The following is a 21,725-nucleotide window of genomic DNA, read 5'->3' on the forward strand; positions in this document are numbered from 1 at the left end:
CGCCGCTGCTGCCGACGCATTTTCCGACCCCCAGCAGGTGGTCGGGACCCCGGCCGCCAGATCCGCCTCTGGACCGCGTCGGGTGCCACCACGACGCGGGCTCGCTTTCAGCGAGGCCAGCCCAGGGACCGCGCTGCTTGCAGCACATGCTCTCCTTAGGCACCCGCCCGTTCAGGCCACGCCGAACACTCCGGAAGGCCGGTGGATACAAGATGTCGTCGCTTTGGTCGGCACTGCTCGTCGCCAGGTGCAGGCCGGGAGTCCTCGCACCACTTCCCGGCATGGTGCCGCCAGAGCCGGCTCCTCAACAGGCAACACCCGCACGGGCCGAGGGGTCTCCAGGCGGAGTGCCGTCCCCCTGGTCGTATCTGAAGCCCAGGACCTTCGTTTGCGCCTTGACGAACGGAGGGGCCACGAGGATGCCCGAGTTACTCTCGAGCGTCAGCGGGAGACCCGGCAGGGGGTCGGGGCAGAGGACCAGGCTTCCTCTCTACAGGCCCAAGGCCACCGGGGATCCCCGGCTCGCCGCCACTCGCCACCGAGGACCCCCGCTCGCGCTGCGGGGTACGGCACCGGCTGCCGTGCTTTCACCGCCGAGCTCCGTCGGGTCAGGTGGCCTTCCAAGTTCCGCCCCGAGCTGCCGGAGAAGTACGACGGGTCCATCGACCCCGTCGAGTTCCTCCAGATCTACACAACGGCCGTCCAAGCGGCCGGAGGCAGCGAAAAGGTGATGGCAAACTACTTTCATGTTGCCCTGAGGGGCTCCGCCCGCTCTTGGCTTATGAACTTACCCCCAGGGTCTATTGGCTCCTGGGATGTCCTGTGCCACCAGTTCGTGGCCAATTTTCAGGGCACGTTTACGCGTCCCGGTTTGGAGTGCGACCTTCACGCCGTCCAACAGCAGGAAGGGGAGACGCTACGGCGCTTTATACAGCGTTTCAGCCAGGTTCGCAACACCATTCCACGAGTGGCCCCCCATGCTGTTATTGTTGCTTTCCGGCAGGGCGTCCGCGATGAGCGGATGCTCGAAAAGCTAGGTACGCACGAGATCGAGACCACTGCGGAACTCTTCGCACTGGCCGATAAGTGCGCCATGGCTGCGGAGGCCAGGGCGTGGCATGCTCCTCGCCCCGCCTCCGACTAGCCAAGTTCTTCCCACTCCGACAAGCGGGAAAAGAAGAAGAGAAGGAAGCGCGAGGCCGCTCCCGTTGAGCCAACCCAGGTCCCCGCTCACAGGGTGCCGCAAGAGCCCGATCACCGGCAAGAGCGCCGGCCGGGTGTCGATCGACGCCCTGTCAGGGCCCCTGCTCGGGCTCCTCCTCGGGCCTCCGTGCCTACGAGGGCCCCGGCTCCAGCAAGGGCGCCAGCTCCAGCGAGAGCCCCGGCCCCTGGCCGAGCTCCCGCTCCAGCGAGGGCCCCCGCTCCCGCGGTGCCCGAGCCAGGTAAATGGTGTCCCATACACCAGACCAGATGGCACGACCTCACGGAGTGTCGTACGGTCAAAGGACTCATGGAGCAGCGCCAGAGGGAGCGCGACGAGTCCCGTGGGGGAGGCGATGCTGAGGTCGCCCCCGACAACGCCGAGCTCGGCTTCCAGGAGTCCGAGCACACCGTCGCCTTCATTGACGGGGGCGCATATACGTCTTCCTCGCGCCATGGCATCAAGGTCATGCGACGCGAGGTGTGCTCGGCAACCCCGAGCGAAGAGGCCGCAAGGCCCCTAAGATGGTCGGATACTTCGATCACGTTCAGCATGGCTGATCACCCCGCCAGTACTACAGCCGTGGGGTGACTACCTTTGGTAGTGTCCCCCACTGTATGCAATGTCAAGGTCGGCAGGGTGCTGATCGACGGTGGTGCTGGCCTCAACCTCCTTTCTAAGGAGGCTTTTGAGAAGCTGCAGGTGTCTTCCCGACGCCTAAAGCCGTCGCTCCCTTTCTGTGGAGTGACCCCTGGGCACTCCCTGCCCCTCGGGCAGGTTGAGTTGCCTGTCACGTTCGGGAGCCGGGACAACTTCCGCACGGAGTGCGTCCTCTTCGATGTCGCGGAGCTCCCTCTCCCCTACAACACCATCCTCGGGCGTCCGGCGCTCGCCAAGTTTATGATGGCCGTGCATTATGCATACCTTACGGTTAAGATGCCCGGCCCCGCAGGCTCCATCTCTGTGCTCGCCGATTCCTGCGGCGCCGTCTCCTGCGCTGAACAGTCATACATGGCTCTGGTCTCAGCGCAGGCCGAGGTCGATGGCTCTACAGGGGGCCCGGGACCCTCTTCATTCAAACCCCGACTCGCCGCCGACACCTCTGCTCCAACGAAGGAGGTTGTGGTGGGCGAAGACGCTACCCAGGTTGTCCGTATCGGCAGCAACCTGGGCAGCAAATAGGAAAGCGCGCTCGTCGCCTTCCTCCGGGCTAACGTAGACGTGTTTGCCTGGCAACCGTCCGACATGCCCGGGATCCCTAGGGAGGTGATCGAGCATCACTTGGCGGTGCGTCCGGACGCCCGCCCGGTGAAGCAGAAGGTCCGGCGGCAGGCGCCAGAGCGCCAGGAGTTTATCCGCGAGCAGGTCAGCAAGCTCCTCAACGCCGGATTCATCCGAGAAGTCCTCCACCCCGACTGGCTAGCAAACCCAGTCATCGTCCCAAAGGCCAATGGCAAGCTCCGCATGTGCGTGGACTACACCGACCTAAATAAGGCTTGCCCTAAAGATCCCTTCCCCTTACCTCGCATTGATCAAATTATAGATTTAACTGCGGGATGCGATCTTTTATGCTTTCTAGATGCAAACTCTGGGTATCACCAGATTCACATGGCCGTAGGGGACGAGGAAAAAACTGCTTTTACCACCCCGGTAGAGACTTATTGCTACATGTCAATGCCTTTCGGCCTGCGCAACGCTGGGTCATCCTTCCAGCGCGCTATTCGTATTACTCTTGACTCGCAGGTTGGCCGTAACGTCGAGGCTTACATCGATGACCTCGTGGTCAAAACCCGAGACCGTGCCACCCTGCTCGAGAACCTTGCCGAGACTTTCAACAGTCTCCGTTCTACCCGCCTCAAGCTCAACCCGGAGAAGTGTGTCTTCGGGGTGCCGGCGGGCAAGCTCCTTGGTTTCTTGGTCTCTGGCCGAGGGATCGAGGTCAATCCAGAAAAGATCAGGGCCATCGAGCAGATGCGACCCCCGGTTCGACTCAAGGAGGTCCAGCGCCTCACTGGCTGCATGGCAGCCCTCGGGCGCTTCATCTCCAAGCTCGGGGAGCGAGGGCTCCCCCTCTTCAAGCTTTTGAAGAAATCCGGTCGTTTTGACTGGACGCCGGAGGCCGAGCGGGCCTTCCGTGACTTAAAGAAGTACCTTACTTCGCCACCCGTGTTGGTGGCTCCCTTTCAAGGTGAGCCCCTACTACTCTACGTTTCGGCCACTCCTCAGGTCGTGAGCGTAGTGCTGGTGGTGGAGCGCGACGAGTGTTTGGGGCCGGGTGCTGGGTCCCAGCTCCCAGAGGCCCCCGACCACTCACTTGTCCTCGCGGCTCCCCCTGGGCAAGGGGTCGAGCCCGAGCACACTGCTCTTCCCAGCCAAGGAGTTGAGCCCGAGTGCCCGGCCAGCCCCGACCGTTCGCGCATTTCAGGAGAACACCTCGTGCGCTACGCCGGTAGAGATCCCCATCTACTATGGCATAGCGTCTGGACTGCCGAGCAACTCTTTCGGCAGACGCCTCATCCTCGGGTAGGAACTTTTCTTTCAAGTACCCTCGGATGTCAGACATCCACGAGGCATCTTGAGAACATTCGGCGAGCACAGCGCACTCGCCGGACGGTGGCGCCCTGACGGGGCTTCCCACTGAGGGCACCGCCGGGGTCCCCTGAATTGGGTTCGAGGTTTCCCCTTCATCCTGTTCAGCAGCCAGGACGGAAGGCCGTGCGAGTCTTTCTTCAAAGACTCCGGCAGGGACGCGCGTACGTGAGGAGGCCAGGCGAGAGAGCTCGTCGGCCGGAGCATTGTCGCGGCGAGGGATATGCCGCAATTCGAGGCCGTCGAAGCGTCTCTCGAGCTTCCTGACTGCAGCCACGTACGCCGCTATTTGAGGATCCGTGCACTAGTACTCCTTGGATACCTGGTTGACGACCAGTTGGGAGTCCCCTTTGACCAGGAGGCGACGAATCTCGAGCCCCACCGCAGCCCGGAGGCCGGCGATGAGACCTTCATACTCCGCCATGTTGTTGGATGCGCGGAACTGCAACTGTACGACGTACCGGAGCTCTTCACCCGTTGGGGAGGTGAGAACCACTCCGGCCCCTGCGCCTTTCAGCGAGAGGGAGCCGTCGAAGTGCATGACCCAGTACCCGGGCGTGTCATGCCCGGGATAGGCAGAGACCTCTTCTGGGACGACGCAGGGGACGGGCGTCCACTCTGCCAAGAAGTCGGAGAGCGCCTGGCTTTTGATTGCCTGGCGACTGACGAAGTGTAGGTCGAACTCCGCCAGCTCTACTGCCCATTTGACAACGCGCCCGGTGCCTTCCCGGTTCTGGAGAATGGGTCCCAGTGGATAAGTGGTAACCACCGAGACCTTGTGCGCCTGGAAGTAGTGGCGCAGCTTCCGGGAGGCGACGAGCACGGCATAGAGTAGCTTTTGCGCCTGGGGATATCTTGTCTTGGCTTCCCGGAGGACTTCGCTGACGAAGTACACCGGTCGCTGCACCCGGCGAGTCCGGACGGCGGCCCCACCCGGGGGGCTACTGTAGCCCCCAGGGTTGGCGGCACGGTCGGGGCTGGCCGGGCACTCGGGCTCGACTCCTTGGCTGGGAAGAGCTCTACCTAAGCAGCCCCCGAGGACTCGGTTCCCCGAAGGTCTCACGCAAGTGCTCGGGAGAGAGTGCTCGGGGCTGCACGTGGCAGCCCCCGAGGACTCGGTTCCCCGAAGGTCTCACCCAAGTGCTCGGGAGAGAGTGCTCGGGGCTGCACGTGGCAGCCCCCGAGGACTCGGTTTTCCGAAGGTCCCACCGAAGTGCTCGGGAGAGAGGGCTCGGGGCTGCACGTGGCAGCCCCCGAGGACTCGGTTCCCCGAAGGTCCCACCGAAGTGCTCGGGAGAGAGTGCTCGGGGCTGCACGTGGCAGCCCCCGAGGACTCGGTTCCTCGAAGGTCTCACCGAAGTACTCGGGAGAGAGTGCTCGGGGCTGCACGTGGCAGCCCCCGAGGACTCGGTTCCCCGAAGGTCTCACCAAAGTGCTCGGGAGAGAGGGCTCGGGGCTGCACGTGGCAGCCCCCGAGGACTCGGTTCCCCGAAGGTTCGCGCAAGATCGTCCGACGACCCGAAGGGTCCCATCGTCGGGGTGTCAGCCAGTCAAAGGCCCCCGGGACTTAGGTTCTTCTTATCCTGCAGGGTGGACCTCGCGGGATGGTGACATGTGGCGGATGGCCGGCCTGGTCTCGGGATTCAGGGACCCCTGGTTCCTAATATACCGACAGGGGTACTCGTGACAACCTTTCCCAACCAACCCCAACCGTGTGGGGCATGTATTGTTTGACGCGGCGATACTAGAACTACTCCCGGAGTAAACTAGTACCGCTTACAAGCCCGTACGCTCACACCGTCGATGTTCACGCCCACAAAGCCACAGCTGCAAAGATATTGGGCTCGCCTTACCATTAGATCGGCATGTGGTGAGTAATGTAAGTGCTAAAGCCAACAACCCCGATGATCGGCCTTAAACGATGTAAGCGGTATATGGTGCTCGGGTTTCCTCTCCCGACCTGCCCCTTAGACTTTCCACCGAGGCAGATGATACCCCTAACACCGCCCACATCTCGTCTCATACTCACCACTCACCAACCATCTCACCATCAGCATGTATTTGTAATCAATAGTAATCCCTATACTCACGAACAACGAAAAACACCGTCATTCGACTTCTACCGAAAGACCTAAGAATTTCTAAGCATGTATATTGTACTCATACCTAGACCTAACACCATCTCTAGACTACAAGAAAATTACTTGAACAATTGATCAAGGTAGAAAGATGCAATCGGCATAGGTTCTACCCAAGGGTACCCGACACATACATACATACATAAGCATATTCATCAATTGAGACTTCCAAATTTGACATGGATGAAATATGTTAGTTGCTTGCCTTGATGCACTGGCTCACAAAGGTGGGGTACCTCTAGATCGCTCTCGCTCGCCGGGATTGTCGGTTCGATATTCTCTAAAAAGAATAACGCGTGCAATGCCATGAGTATGGATGAAATGCAACAATGCATGCCATAAAATACGCAAAACATGTTAAAAGTGTAAACATGCGATCTAGAACAAAATTAGGACTCAAACCATTTTGAAAAGTTGCTGAAAGTGCGGAACCTCCGGAGAATTCTCCGGAACCTCCAGACATATGCGGACTATCCGCAAAATTATACAGAACATCTGGACATTGCGTAACTCAGGCAATCTCCGGACTATCCGGAGAATTCTCTGGATACTCCGGACATATGCGGACCCTCCAGGCCTGGGCTAAAAATGTGTTTTCAATGATTCATCGATAGATTTAATTCCAAACATGAATCTATGCTACAAACTCCTGTGCATATACCATACAAGGGTTCTAGACTAACTTTGTAGCTTAACCCTAAGAAAATCTTGAATACAATTCAAATTGCCATTTTCCCAGAAAGTGCGGACCCTCCGCACTTTGATGCGGAACCTCCGCATTTGTGCGGACTATCCGCACTTTTATGCGGATACTCTGCACTGCCCAGAACTTCTCTGATTTTGGGAATTTTTTTGCCAAAATCGAATTGTGATCTTTTCCAACTAAAGAGGAACATGTTTGAGATGATTTATGGAGTCTAGAATTCACTCATCAACCTAGCAACTCGATTCCTAACTCAAATCTCATCTAAATCCCATTTTGGTCCAAAATCTCAAAAACTCATGAACTTTGCTAAAAATCAAAATCGATAAACCAAATCACGAATTCTTGCCATGGGGAACCTAAGAGACTTACTCAAGATGCTTGTGGAGTTGGGTGACCGTCGGGAAGTGGAGGAAATGGAGGGAAATCGAAGAACTCCGGTGTTCCTTGTGCTTCAACCAAGAACACCAAAAGACATCAAATCCGGTTCGAATATTTCGAGAAAATGAAAAGGAATTGGATGGATGAGTAGCTTATGAGCTCTAGAATGCAATGGTACCACATGCATACCTCCAATTTTTCACTTGAGCTTGGATTTTGGAAGAAAAGGAGAGATGGCTTGATAGGGGAGTGAGAGGGAGAGGGAGCTCAGGTGGGGATGTGAGGAAGAGTGAGGAGGAGAGAGTGGGTAGGTGGGGGCTGCCCCTTTGGAGTGAAGGAGGTGTGGGGCTAGGTGGGTCCCACATGTTAGAGAGAAAGAGATCCGTTTTAACTGCGATTTTAATTCTTTTCTCTCCTGAATTTCTTCCTCTCATCCAATTGATTTCAAACAAAGTGCTCTAGTGCGCCAAAATAATTTACCTTGAAAATAATTATGATGCTAATGATGCATGATTAAGCTTAATCACGCAATTATGGAATTTGGGACGTGACAAACGAATATTAAGATACTTAAGGCATACTGTTAGACTTGGATTAAAGATAAGCAAGTCTCCATATATGCTTGTTAGTGCCTTTTCAAATATAGATTGGACAAGCTGTCTTGATGATAGAAGGTTAACGGGTGGTTTTGTTGTTTTCCTGGGATCTAATCTTATATCATGGAGTGCTCGTAAACAGGCTACAAGATCGAGCACAGAAGCAGAATACGAAGTTCTTGCAACTGCTATTGCAGAATCATGTGTGTTCAGTCTTTGCTAAAAGAGCTTGGAATTCATAGTCCACTGGCGGCAAGACTGTGGTTTGATAACATCGGTGCCACTTACCTCTCCGCAAATCATGTCTTTCATGCCAGAACAAAATATATAGAAGTTGACTATCATTTCGTCATGGAGAGGGTTTCACGCAAGTTGCTTGACATCAGTTTTGTTCCTTCCGGTGATCAAGTGGCAGATGGATTTGCAAAGGCCCTCACAATGTGACAGTTAGAGAACTTCAAACACAATCTAAACCTTAACAAGGTTTGATTGAGAGAGGTTGTTAGGAATACCTGTTGTAGATACGATTATATCTTCGCATTCAAGTCAAGATCCAGCTTTCCATAGAATTGTTTGTATAGATAGAATTATCTAATCTTGCATATCACGTATGTAAATCGAATCATGTAAATCTTGCTACTGGTTTCGCTTGTATTAATACGTAATACATGGAACCTACAAATATAGAAACATTTCACCGATTACAAACTATTCTCACAAAATATTGGGCTGGGGTTGGCTTTGGGCTGTTAATCACGAGCCGGGAAGCCAGTCAGACTACTCGCTAGGGAGGCAAAACGGGCAGAGCTGGACGATAGACATGTGTTGCGGCTGCGACAGCAGGCAGCTGCTGTCTGGACAGACCCAATTGGACTTGCCGTCCGAGTCACGAGCCCGCTCCCTGCCTGGTGGGCCCCGGAATATACCCTTGCAGCCGTTGGCTCCGTAGCAGTTACCATGCATATCCCGCCGTATATAGATTATTCATTATATAAAAGCGTGCCGCATATTGTCGCATCCATGGGCGAGACGGAGGGGGGGGGGGTGCAGCCAGGGATACCCATATGCATGCAACATGCATGTACTAGCCCTCCTATGCATGTACTGCATCATGTATGTATTTAAGTATTTCTTATATGACTGTTTTCAAAAGAAGAGGTCAAATGTCAAAATCGGACTCCGCATACAAAAGTTATGGCTATTTTACTAAATACTACACAGGTTGGACACAAACTTTTCATACGAAGTCGGATGGAGACAAACTTTATATGAACATTGTAGAACTCGACGAGATCTACAACTTTGTAGTTGACAAAATTTTCATTTAAGATCATTTAGATATTCAAATAGCCATTCAAATGTTCAATCAGAAGACATCAAAATGATTGATTTTGCTATTATACTCAACAACGAACAAGAGGTGAGATAGTTAGAGGGGTCACGTGCGTGGAGCTCACTTTTGAGGTCGTGAGTTCAAGTACTAGAATCACGTGACTTGTGAATAGTCGGGTACGGTCGGGTGAGTAGCGAATTGTCGGGTGCCTAGTCGGGTGTCAAATTTTTTTTAGACCAAAAATTATTTCACTTTTTTTTGTTTTTTAAAACACATATTAGTGACGGGTCAGGACCAGACCCGTCACTAATGTGGAGTCATTAGTGACATGTCAGATCTAGACCCGTCACTAATGTTTATCATTAGTGACGGGTCGAGTCCAGACCCCTCACTAATATCTATCATTAGTGACAGGTCTAGACTCGTCACTGATAAGTCTACATTAGTGACGTGTTAAGAGTGACGGGTAAAATACTTGTCACTAATAAGGATTATCACTCATCACTAATGTGGATTTCTTAGTTAATGGCACTTTTATTGTATGACATAAATTACTATATATTAATGAATGTGTCTTTATTATTGATTTATATTAAATATATGTCTCATTATATGCATGTATTGAGAGGGAGGGAGACGGAGAGATCAAGGAGAGAGAGTGAGGACATAGAGGACAGAGAGAGGGAGGAGAAGGGAGGGAGGCTGGAGAGGCAAAATGATGTCGGCTGAAGCTCCAATCGGCAGTGGTGCCTTGGGAATCATTGCTGGCTGAAACACTCTTCACTGTCGATTTTGGAGCCAGCAGTGATTCCCAAGCATCACTACCGGCTGGAGCCTTTAGCCGACAATAAAAACACTTTCACTATCAATCCTTCGTGCCGATAGTGATAGTCCTCGACTATCACTGCCTGTTATCCACTTCTAGCTCTAAAACTGACATCAAAAGGGGTTTTGAAGCTGGCAATGATAGAGAATTCTACAGTAGTGAATTATTATAATTTGATTGACAGGTCATATAATGGTGTCCTCTCTTATGCTAGTTGTTTCGATCATTTCAGCAAGTACTAACTAATTTTTCCTTAACGGATTGATTCGACTTGTTCTAACTCTACCGGTTTGAACCGCAAACAACATAACGCGCATTTTCTACAATGAAACTTGAGAAGATAAAGCTTTGAAATAAAATGGAAGATGGCTTTTTAAGAGATTGCTTAGTGACCTATATTGAAAACAGATTGCAATAGGATTCTCAGCTAATGCAATTATAGATGAGTTCAACGAAAAACCACGTAGAGTGCATTTTGATTGAAAAATGTTGGTTCATCTATCTTCTGTTGTCTATATTTTACTATTATGTGAGTAATTGTAAATCTTTTTGTTATCAATATTTAATGGGGCATAATCAAGAAATATTTTACTATTACATTCGCTCATCTTTTTTGCAAATATTTAATATAAAATAGTCGTGCTCTAGTCAGCCCTGTTCATATATTTTTCCTGGCTCCGCCCTGGGCCGTTTAGTAGCTCGACCGATGACGCATTGCACGGCTGCACGCACGCGTATTCCACATGCATGCAACCGCCGCGTTTATGGTCTGTTCTCTGACGATCGAGTTCATCGTTACGCATGTCCAATAATTATTACAGCAAGTAAAAAGCTAATATATGTCTCTGTCTCGTTCACTGAGCATCCGGTGGAGTCGAGGTATTGAATCGGCTAGACGGTAAGTGCGTGTCAGAGCTGCATCTGCATGCAGTTGCTAACATGCATCAATGCATACAACGCTGGGCGATTATTTACGGCTGACACGATCAATTGGTTCAGAAACTGCCCAGAGGATAGGATCCGTATCTATATAGATACAGTTGGCATCATCATGTCAGAGCTCTGTTGAGCTGACAATGCAAGTTAATACTACTACTCGATCAATATATCCAGGAGGCCATACGTACGGGCGCCGGTACGTGTTGGTGTGTGAGTTTCAGTTTTCTTTCTTTGTTGTCTCTAAAACCGATTTATTTTGGCTCTTTACGTTATGGATGTGTAATGGCTAAGTGTACGAGCTCAGTGCCGAGACTAGAACATTATTTCATATTGAAATAAAACTTCCTTCGTAAAAAAAATTCGCACGCACAGAGCACGTCAGCACACGGCAAGAGCCAAGATGAGAGCCGGGTTGCTTTATTAGGTCTTTATAAAGCAAGTAGGTAAACTTAACCACGCTGATCGATCGATCGAAGAGCTATCACCAGTAGCTTTATTTGGGAAAAGGGCAAGAGGGAAGGACGCATCACGCATGCATGCTTGCAACCATGCAGCTAGCAGTTGTCGCGCGCGCTCACGCGGGCAATAATGCGGCGAAGAACAGCTGTGCGTGCGGTGCTCTTTACAGGCCGAAAGAAAGAAGCAACTTTTTCGATGGAGCGCGCGCGAGCGAGAGTGTGAGCCGCGCAGGATGAGCAGTGCCCGATCGATCGCCGGCCGGCCAGTGTCCTGCGTCGCGATCAATCGACGCCCGACCGTACGTTCCGACGATCTCGACCGGTGGCTCGCGCTGTGGCACCGGCGCTGTGTGCATGGTCACATGCGTCGAGGCTGTTCCCTTTTGGCCTGTGTACGCACGCGCCGGCCCCGACATGTGAAGGGGCCGATGTATACAGCATCTCGCCTCTGCGTTGGTCTGTTCATCTCGAGTCGGTGATCCTGTTGTCTCTGTGCGTCCACGGCGGCCTGTGAAGGGCAGCGAACCGCCATGGCAGCCATTGCCCATTGGCAAACAGCCAAAAACGCATGGGAAATGAGGAAAGGAGCAGCAGCTAGCAGGAGAGAAACAGGTAAGCAGATGTGGCCCAATGGACTCACGGACGTAGCGTGGTTGCGAAAACGTTGGTGGGCCGGATTTGTCTGCGCCCGGGCCTCGAGTCTCGCTGGAGTTGTTTGGCGTTTAGGAAAGGAAAATAGTCCTCTCAAAAACAAAAACAAAAGGAAAGAAAGAGTGTTTCGTGCTTAGGATATTTAAGATAAGTTTGGTAGATCTGTAGCTCTAAGAATTTTTAGAATTGGGAATTTCTATTTAGATTTATAATTATATTGAGGATGTTTGGATAAGTTATTTTATTTTTATTTTAGTTTAAAAATAGAGACTTGAGTTACTTTATTTTAATTTATAAATTCAAGATCTGATATAGAGGTCTGCTAAACAGAACTTTAATCAAAGTGCTCCATATCTAAAGGTAACCAAGCTAGTATTATAGAGTGGCTGCATGCAGTAGATGTGGCCGAAGTTTCATACAGCAAATCTGCCACTTGCGTTTTGCATTTTGAGTTCAATGTGACATGGCGACCATGAGCCAATAAAAAAAATATAATTCAGTTTGTTGGAGGGGTTAGTTATGCCCAGCTATTATAATTACATATGTGTGTGGCAAATGCATGTGGAGACGTGGGATTCGTTGAGAAACTTTAAGGCTGTAGTGTATCATGATTTCTCCTAGCTAAACCGCACAGTGATACAATAACACATGTTATGTTGTGCCTGCAACATACCAACATTCTACTGTCATGCATTATTAGAGCTGATTAGTTAGTATACCAAATCCATACAAGAAAATACCGTTTTGTCCCCGGACAGGGTCAGCTCTTTTGAGGGAATCAAGAAAAGAACAATAAGAAGAGATGAGAGAATCATAAAAGAAAAGCTATGGGGAGGCAGAATATTTCATATGCTGCTTTTCCTTTAGCAACAAAAAAAACAGAACTCGTGTAGAGCTTCTGCTATATAATGAAGATTGGCAAGATAGATAACTACGAAACAATTTCAAATAAAAAAGAAAAGTAAAGCAAATAAGGGTTAGTTGTAGTCACCAGAGTCTAGATCTCGAAGAAACTAAATAATTTAAAGGTAACTTATGATATTTGATAGCACAAGAGATAATGTAGCATCTAATATTGACAGAAAGACACCGAATCTCTAGATGGCAACAACAAGAACAAATAAAAGAAAACAAAAATAAGAGCAAAAGAATATTGTCCACTAGCCAGCTATCGTGGTGAAAATTTATTGATTTGATTTTGCTCTATATACACAAGAATAGGTGCTTGTGTTCGGTAAAATTCAACCATATTCTATGTATGTAAACAAAAACCTAAAGAATTAGAATTAAAATCTACTACGTATATCATGGCCCATGATTAGGGTGATAACACTAATATAGACATGCGAATGACTATGGTTATCCTCCCAAATTTCTCATAAACTAGAAGAAGACCGTAGAGAAGAAGATAGCCGTCTCAACAAGAGAGAACCTAAAACTAAGAGAGAGAGAGAGAGAGATACTGGAGGAGAAGCAGAAGCCGTCTGGCATTTCCCCATCGGCTCTCTTCCCCGCCGCTGCCCTCCCTTTGTCCAGTGCCCACCCCACCTCCGCCCCCGCGTCCACCCACCCAACCACTCCCCACCCTACTGGCCGGCGACGATGAGCGGCGGCGGCCCGCCGAGGAAGCGCAACTTCAAGATCGAGGCGTTCAAGCACCGCGTGGAGCTCGACCCCAAGTACGCGGAGCGGACATGGAAGGTCCTCGAGCACGCCATCCACGAGATCTACAACCACAACGCCAGTGGCCTCTCCTTCGAGGAGCTCTACAGGTCGGTCCGAACCTCCCAACCCAACCTCATCTTGCCGTCGCCGCCTTTCGCTGCCGCTCCCGCTTGCCAATCTAAGTCATCATCCTGCTACCGCGATGATCCTTACCTGTGTTGATTCGAAGAATTCCGTGGTCCTGGAGTAGAGATTATGTGCAAAGTCGGGCAAGACTGTGCCATTCCGAGATTATTATTAGCTGGACATCAGTTTTGTGATCCTTCCCACCGTTTATATGGATTTTTATAGCCAACAATCGCCATTAGTTGAGACTGGGTTATACGTAGAAGTTAGAACTGATGTTGCACTGCACTTGATGTGATTATGTGAGCCATATGATTTGTGTTGACTTGTTATAGTCTCTGCATTTCAAAGTGCCTGTTCAACTCTTTTGTTGCAGCAAGTTGGTCACAAATTGCTAGCAAATTACTATACAAAAATACCTGGTGTGGAGGGGGTGCAGTATACCACTAGGTAGTGTGGTCCCGCCTGATTGTAATCTGCGAGGTTTCTTTCTCTGTGCAGGAGTGCCTACAACATGGTACTTCACAAGTACGGTGAGAAGCTCTATGACGGCCTCCAGAGCACTATGACATGGCGCTTGAAGGAAATATCAAAATCAATAGAGGCTGCGCAGGGTGGTTTGTTTTTGGAGGAGCTTAATGCAAAGTGGATGGATCACAACAAGGCGCTGCAGATGATCCGAGATATTCTAATGTACATGGATAGGACATATGTCCCCCAATCTCATAGGACACCTGTTCATGAGCTTGGTCTGAATTTGTGGAGGGATCACATTATTCACTTCCCCATGATCCATAGCCGGCTGCTTGACACCCTACTGGATCTTATACACAGGGAAAGAATGGGTGAAGTGATTAACAGAGGTCTGATGAGGAGCATAACAAAAATGCTAATGGATCTCGGTCCAGCTGTGTATCAAGACGATTTTGAGAAACCATTTCTGGAAGTTTCAGCCAGCTTCTACAGTGGGGAATCTCAAGAGTTCATTGAGTGCTGTGACTGTGGGAACTACCTTAAGAAGGCTGAGAGGCGTCTAAATGAGGAAATGGAGCGTGTCTCACACTACTTGGATGCTGGTAGTGAGGCAAAGATAACTAGTGTAGTGGAGAAAGAAATGATTGCCAATCACATGCATAGATTAGTTCACATGGAAAATTCAGGACTTGTTAACATGCTAATAGATGACAAGTATGAAGATTTGGGTAGGATGTATGCCTTGTTCCGAAGGGTTCCTGATGGGCTATCCACACTCAGAGATGTGATGACTTCTTACCTGAGGGAAACAGGGAAGCAGTTAGTGACGGATCCAGAAAGGTTGAAAGACCCAGTGGAATTCGTACAGCGCTTGTTAAATGAGAAGGAAAAGCATGATAAGATCATCAGTGTTGCTTTTGGCAATGACAAGACCTTCCAGAATGCTCTGAATTCGTCCTTTGAGTATTTCATCAACTTAAACAACAGATCACCTGAATTCATATCATTATATGTTGATGACAAACTCCGCAAAGGACTGAAAGGGGCTACGGAAGAAGATGTGGAGGTTATACTGGACAAAGTCATGATGCTGTTTCGGTACCTGCAAGAGAAGGATGTGTTTGAGAAGTACTATAAGCAGCATTTGGCAAAAAGGCTCCTGTCTGGCAAAACTGTTTCTGATGATGCTGAGAGAAGTATGATAGTTAAACTCAAGACGGAATGTGGATACCAGTTCACTTCCAAGCTAGAGGGCATGTTTACTGACATGAAAACTTCTCAGGACACCATGCAAGACTTCTATGCCAAGAAGTCTGAGGAGCTTGGGGATGGCCCTACACTTGATGTCCACATTCTGACAACTGGTTCTTGGCCAACGCAGCCCAGCCCTCCCTGCAACCTTCCACCTGAAATCCTTACAGTATGTGAGAAGTTCAAGGCATATTATCTTGGGACTCACAATGGCCGGAGATTGACTTGGCAAACAAACATGGGTACAGCTGATATAAAAGCCACATTTGGAAAAGGCCAGAAGCATGAGCTGAATGTATCCACTTATCAGATGTGTGTTCTCATGCTGTTTAACTCCGCTGACGGATTGACCTACAAAGAGATTGAACAGGATACCCAGATACCTGCCCCAGACCTAAAGAGATGTCTACAATCTCTTGCTTGTGTCAAGGGGAAGAATGTTCTCCGTAAAGAGCCCATGAGCAAGGATATATCGGAGGATGACACATTTTACTTCAATGATAAGTTCACAAGCAAGCTTGTTAAGGTGAAGATTGGGACAGTGGTGGCGCAAAAGGAATCTGAACCAGAGAAACAGGAGACTCGCCAACGGGTTGAGGAGGACAGGAAACCGCAGATCGAGGCTGCCATTGTCAGGATCATGAAATCCCGGAGGGTACTGGATCATAACAGTATTGTAGCTGAGGTTACCAAGCAATTGCAAGCCCGGTTCTTGCCAAACCCAGTTGTCATAAAGAAACGCATCGAATCTCTAATTGAACGTGAATTCTTAGAAAGAGACAAAGTAGATAGAAAATTATATCGTTATCTTGCATAGAAGGCCATCATGTGATAATTCATCAGTGGCGTACTTCTGCTCTTGTAAAACAATTTTTGTTATGCTTGAGTTCAGTTTTATCAGTTGAATTGGCCACTGAAATCATAGCTATCAAACATTGGTTATTGATTGAATGTGAATCTGCGATGGAGATTTTATGGAACTTGTTCTGCCCAAACACTTTCATGTTCCCCTTCCATTGCATTTGATGGTGCTGTAGCAGGTCTGTAAGAATCCAGACTATCTGTTTACAGTGTTGCATTGTTTGTCCTTTCAGAATTCCGATGTTACGTCTGACTCCATCCTGTTTTTCCCTTTTCTGCATGTCATGGTTGCTTCTTATATCCTTGACGTCAAGATTGCTGCTTCTTATATCCTTGACGTCAAGATTGCGTTGCAAGTTATATCCAGCTCCTTTTCGTTACTGTGACAATGTTTCAGTACTTACACCTGTTAACAGCAATATTTGCAATGTTGCTTTAAGTATAGTAAATCGAATGAATCAGATTACGAAGATAGTTCATCAGAGTCTGTATTAGGCATGCGATTGTTTAAGGGCTGAACGAGGCCAACAGACATCTGTCCAAAAATTTGGATATACAACACTGAATCTCAAGTTTTAATAAAGGAACCTTCAAAAACTACTCTAGGCGTATGTACTTGCAAAGCCTGAAAAATGATACATGTTGCCATGTGCGTATGAGCATAGAAAGGGGGAAAAAGACGGTCTCATACCAACATTTAAATTCGTTCGTTGAACATTATAACAACATTAAGTCAAAATCGAAAAGATTTTCCTGAAAGTAATAATTGGTATTTCTACGATTCTACTACCAATGGCTGTGCAAAGATTACTTGATTTATTTTCTCTACAAGCATGTTACGCACACTGCCACTTCTCGAATAAATTGATGATTTGCCACCAAAAATATTGACTGACTCCTTTTCTGCTCCTCCGATCAAAACAGAACACAACAGTGCTGCTCAATAAGAAAGTAAACACTTGGATGACATAGAGTTATATTGCTGTTAAATCCTCAAATGGCAGTCTCAGCCTTGTAGCGATGAGCGAGTCTTGTCCAATTGAAGATTAACTGGTGGTGGATATGTAGTCTCGTTAGTTCGGTGATGGAACAGTTTAGCTATTGCTCTTCTTTCACAATCCTGTTTCAACAAAAATTTGGCTTCCATAGTATTAGGATTATGTGTAAACTCATTCAATTAATGTAATACGATTACTTGATTTCGTAGATTTGTTTTTTGCGGACCATAAAAGATAAACAGTTCAAAAGGATAATTCATTGCCAGCAAATGAATATGCAAAAGCATGGACTGCTACACTCGGTCATTGTCTACTAGTATATGGTGCAACATCAGAAGAAATTCAGGAAACGAAACAAGGCACTACCATTAACTCGTACATACCCACTATACCCCTGATTTAGTGGAGTAAAAGAGGTTGAGTATACGTTGTCATTTAGAATTAGGTAAACATGGTCAAATGTCCTCAACTATTTTTTTAATGTATTGACTTGGTCTCTGCGCATAGTGTTCGGGGACAAATATTTTGAAATAGAGGGAGTGTTGCTATTACCTTAAACATATTGAGGTGAAAAGGTTTCCCTGGATTCATTCTCCTGAGCTTCAAGTAAGTGTATGTAAAACTCAGCTGATCACGCGAGGTAAAACGGTTGACTTCATTAAACCAAAGGCAGGAAAACAAATTAGACATCGGTGTATGGGCACGCACAATGAATGATCCTTCAGGCACATCTGCAAAAAGATCGTGTTCAAGATCAACTCATGGATCAATCAAGAAATTTGTACTCAATAAGCCATTTATTGAACTATATGATAGGGTACGGACAGCTTGGAAGAACAGGCTGTTGGCCAGAGTCATTAAACTTCAGAAGACCATCAGACTGGTAAAAGCGAAATTGCTCATCAATAGCAGCATGATTGTACTTGTTCAAGCGCTTGTTTTGGAGCACTTCATCCCATACACAATAGCGATCATAGTGCATTGAAATGGCGTATTCTGCTTTGTTTCTCCATAAGAAATACTCAATGATAAGCACTGGATCAGCATGGAGACGCAGTTTGCTATCCAACCATATAGAGTACCTAGAAAGCAAAACATCTTCCGTTAACCAAGGTGAGAAAATACTCCCTCCCGCCACAAAATAATGTAATTTTGGGATCAATGCAGTCAAATTTTACAAATTTTGGTTATCTATGTGAATAACATTGAACATATAAAAATGATGTATGTAGATTTTCTTGGAAAGTACATTCATAATATCAACATTTACTAAGTTTTAAATATGTTACAATAGAAATTAATGGTCACTGTTCCATTTTGGAGACTATGGCGATGTCCAAACAGCACTCTTTTGTGACCGCACTGACCAGAGTATATGCATTATTAACACAAATAGGACAAAGAAAATATGCTCCAACGAAAAACAAACTACAAATCCCTAAGTTACAATAGGAACTGGTGGGATGGCACACACCAAACATTAGTAGGCTTACTTATAGGCACTTCAGGATTTACAAGATTTTGTTTTGTCAAAGCAAGGACATTGTTGGTAATAAACAGATTCACCGTGCAACTAGGTAAGATGCAAACATACTTCCTCAAAGACTTACATGGCGGATGTGAAGAGTCGATGAGCCAGAAATTTTGGCACCTTCCCAGCTCTTCGCATATCTTTGTATGGTAAGTTCTTAACTACAACAATTCTCCACAGGCCAATGAATCCATTTTCATCAGGCATGTGTCCTTCAGAGGAAAGGGTTGCCAGTGTTAGGTCATCCATGAACATGACGAAGCACACATTCTTCTTAGCGTAAGAGCCAATCTGTGAGTTTATGGCACATTGCACTATTACTATAAAGCTAACAGAAAAAGAAATATTCATGAAAGTAAATGCTGATAAGGAATAAAGGCCAATGAATAATGTACAATCATGAGGGAGACTAGACTCAATTAGAAGTATAAACCTTATACCTGGCCATTTTGCTACTGGAAACAAGGTAGTTGACATAGCACGTGGACAATCAAGCTCATGCATACAAAAGAGATAAGAAAATCACCCTGCTTTTAGTTGGTCTCCTCAAGTAATCAGAGCTTCCAAAAATGCATGATGACACGGCAACACGGCAGGTAGCCATATATCTTCTGTCATTTTCATCCAAATCAAATCCAGTACTAGGGTAACCCTCTGTCCCACTTACAAAACCACAGTGGAGGGTTTGGTCTTGTGCATGGTACGCCACTTCTCTTTCCTGAAGACTCTGGTGTCCACCAAACAACGGTTTAATGAAGCCATTACCAGGCAATACTTCCTCCTTCAATATATAGTTCAAAGAGAACTGTGTAAAATTGTTGTAGTGAGCAGGGTCCACAAGATCATCAACCGATGGCAAAAAATGAATTTCACATGGAACATCTGCAATGTTTCATTCAGTAAGTCAACAGAAACTTCTCTAACATATCCTTTTATATACAATGCTTCATCTGGCGTATAAATAAGCTAGTGAGTGCCTATTGGCTTGTAAGGATCAGGTTTGATACTTTTTTTTTACTGTGCCTCCCCCAAACTGCACGGTCTTCAGGAGACCAAGGGGTGCAGGACGGCCCCCCCGCCGGCTCGACTCCCTCCGTGGAGTCTTACCAACGTGCTCCGTGCACGTCCGATCAGGTTTGATACTAAGGTGTAATAAACAACACTTGTTACAATCCCCTAAAAAAGGACACCAATGATTACTCTCAGGCAGAAAAAAGGGATTCTGATTGTAGAAATATCAGTTAAAAGACTATATCAGACTTGAAGGCAGCAGTTTTTTTTTTCTTTTCTTTTGGCAGGACTTGAAGGCTGCAGTTAGGCACACACTCACTACAAGTAAATACAGAACCTACCAAAAATTCCATCATAAATAGGTGCATCTATGGTAAAAACTGGATCAAAGCTATTTGTTTCATTAGATTAAAAAGGTTCTTTAAGAAGTGCAGTATGTAGGGAGTGTAGATAGAAGATCTCTTACAACGTTTGCGAGATTTCTTTCGACCTTTGGGTAGTTCCAACTCAGCTTTAGTCCTGGCAGAAGAAGTAAATATGATGACTGATAATTAGTGACAGCAAGCAACTGAATGTATGCGTATGTATTTTGAACTCACATAGAGATATTAGTAGCATCAGAGCTGTATCCCTGATCCTTTCCCTTCAAAAAGTTCTTGTTAGCCAGGCCATGATGTATCACTGCAAAGCATAACATCTAACTTCATACAGAGGCTTTTTTTGAGTCATACAGAGGAATTTTGAGAACATAATCAACAAAGTAAATCTTTTTCGCTGGAGACAAAAGGAAAGGGGTTTGATTTCTTGTCACAAAACACCTCTGTAACATGCATTTCACCTAGGCCCCTATTCATTTCAGGTGACAATGACGATGCTTACGTCTCTAACGATTGGAACTTTTAAGCTGGAATCGACGTGATAGACCATACATTTAGCACCAAGACGCATCCAAAGATTTGCGAACACTGAGGTGGTTCTACGAGATCATAATTACATCATTAGAAAAGGAGTGAAGAAAAATATACGGATGCCACCACACACACATACAGTGAGAGCAGAATGCAATCATGCCTCCTTTGCCAGTTGCCACTACATTGCAATTTGCATGCAAACCGATAGTTGTCGACGGGAAAAAAGTACGGATCTTTAGCCTGGTTGTCCGGAACGCTTACCGTGGAACGGGAGGTTGGCGTGGGAGGAGAAGGAGAGGTAGGCGAGGGAGAGAAGCGCGAGGGCGAGGGAGAGGAGGAGGATTAGGCGGCAGCGGCGCCGCGTCCGCCGGGAATGGCGGCGGGATCCGGCCGCGGCCGGAGCGGTTATCGGTAGGCGGCGCTCCGGCATGCCCCGCGCCGCGTGCGCGCGCGCTCCGGCGAGGCGTAGAGACGGCAGCGCGAGAGGACGGGCGAAAATGTATCCCCTTGCGCTTCCCAATCCCCACCTACAGTTTCGGTGTCTTCATCCCAACTTTTCAGATGAAATGCTAAATTTCTTGATCAGCCCTGCTACATAAATTTCACGTACTACTGTCGCACTGTTTAGGTGAAATGCAGATTTGATTGTGGTTGACACATAAATCTGGCACGTTGAATAAGTTGGTTTTTAGGGGTGGTACATATAGGACAGTGTATGAAACATTTCCGACACATAATTAGGCCTACAAATATAACAGAAATAAACATTACTTTTGGTGAATTTGGGCCTGTATTCTCTCGTGTTCTAGATTTGCTAAGCAGCGGTTTCATAAGGGAAAAAAGAACATTTTGATGGTAAAATGGGGCATGTGAACCTGCAGGCTGCAGCGCAAAGCATTCGAAATTGTTCTGGACTCATTTGGAATGAATGGTATCACCTGCGTCTTGTTTAGTTCAACGACCGGGTTGAGTTGTTCTCTCACTGTCATTCACTCATTCCTTATAACCAAATCACTGATAGGAAAATAGAAAATATGGGGCATTCCATAAGATCTATTAAATAGCATCATGATGGAACAGTC

The 21,725-nt window shown here is 47.6% G+C and overlaps 2 protein-coding genes across 2 annotated transcripts; one reads left to right on the top strand and one right to left on the bottom strand.

Annotated features, from left to right (window-relative positions):
• The first annotated feature begins 13,240 nt into the window (after nt 1-13,240).
• LOC133921238 (cullin-3A-like) lies at nt 13,241-16,311 on the top strand. Its single transcript, XM_062366041.1, has 2 exons — nt 13,241-13,587; nt 14,108-16,311. Exons 1-2 carry the CDS (start codon nt 13,418-13,420, stop codon nt 16,146-16,148), a joined length of 2,211 nt encoding a protein of 736 aa, XP_062222025.1. The 5' UTR covers nt 13,241-13,417; the 3' UTR covers nt 16,149-16,311.
• A 470-nt stretch (nt 16,312-16,781) lies between these two features.
• On the bottom strand, nt 16,782-21,685 carry LOC133921239 (probable hexosyltransferase MUCI70). The gene is made up of 8 exons (XM_062366042.1): nt 20,905-21,685; nt 20,332-20,413; nt 20,199-20,251; nt 19,248-19,603; nt 18,801-19,012; nt 18,016-18,272; nt 17,743-17,921; nt 16,782-17,312 (listed from the first exon to the last, which is right to left on the bottom strand). Exons 1-8 carry the CDS (start codon nt 21,071-21,073, stop codon nt 17,199-17,201), a joined length of 1,422 nt encoding a protein of 473 aa, XP_062222026.1. The 5' UTR covers nt 21,074-21,685; the 3' UTR covers nt 16,782-17,198.
• Between the last annotated feature and the right edge of the window lie 40 nt (nt 21,686-21,725).

This window comes from Phragmites australis, chromosome 6, assembly GCF_958298935.1.
Source record: "Phragmites australis chromosome 6, lpPhrAust1.1, whole genome shotgun sequence".
Classification (NCBI taxonomy): domain Eukaryota; kingdom Viridiplantae; phylum Streptophyta; class Magnoliopsida; order Poales; family Poaceae; genus Phragmites; species Phragmites australis.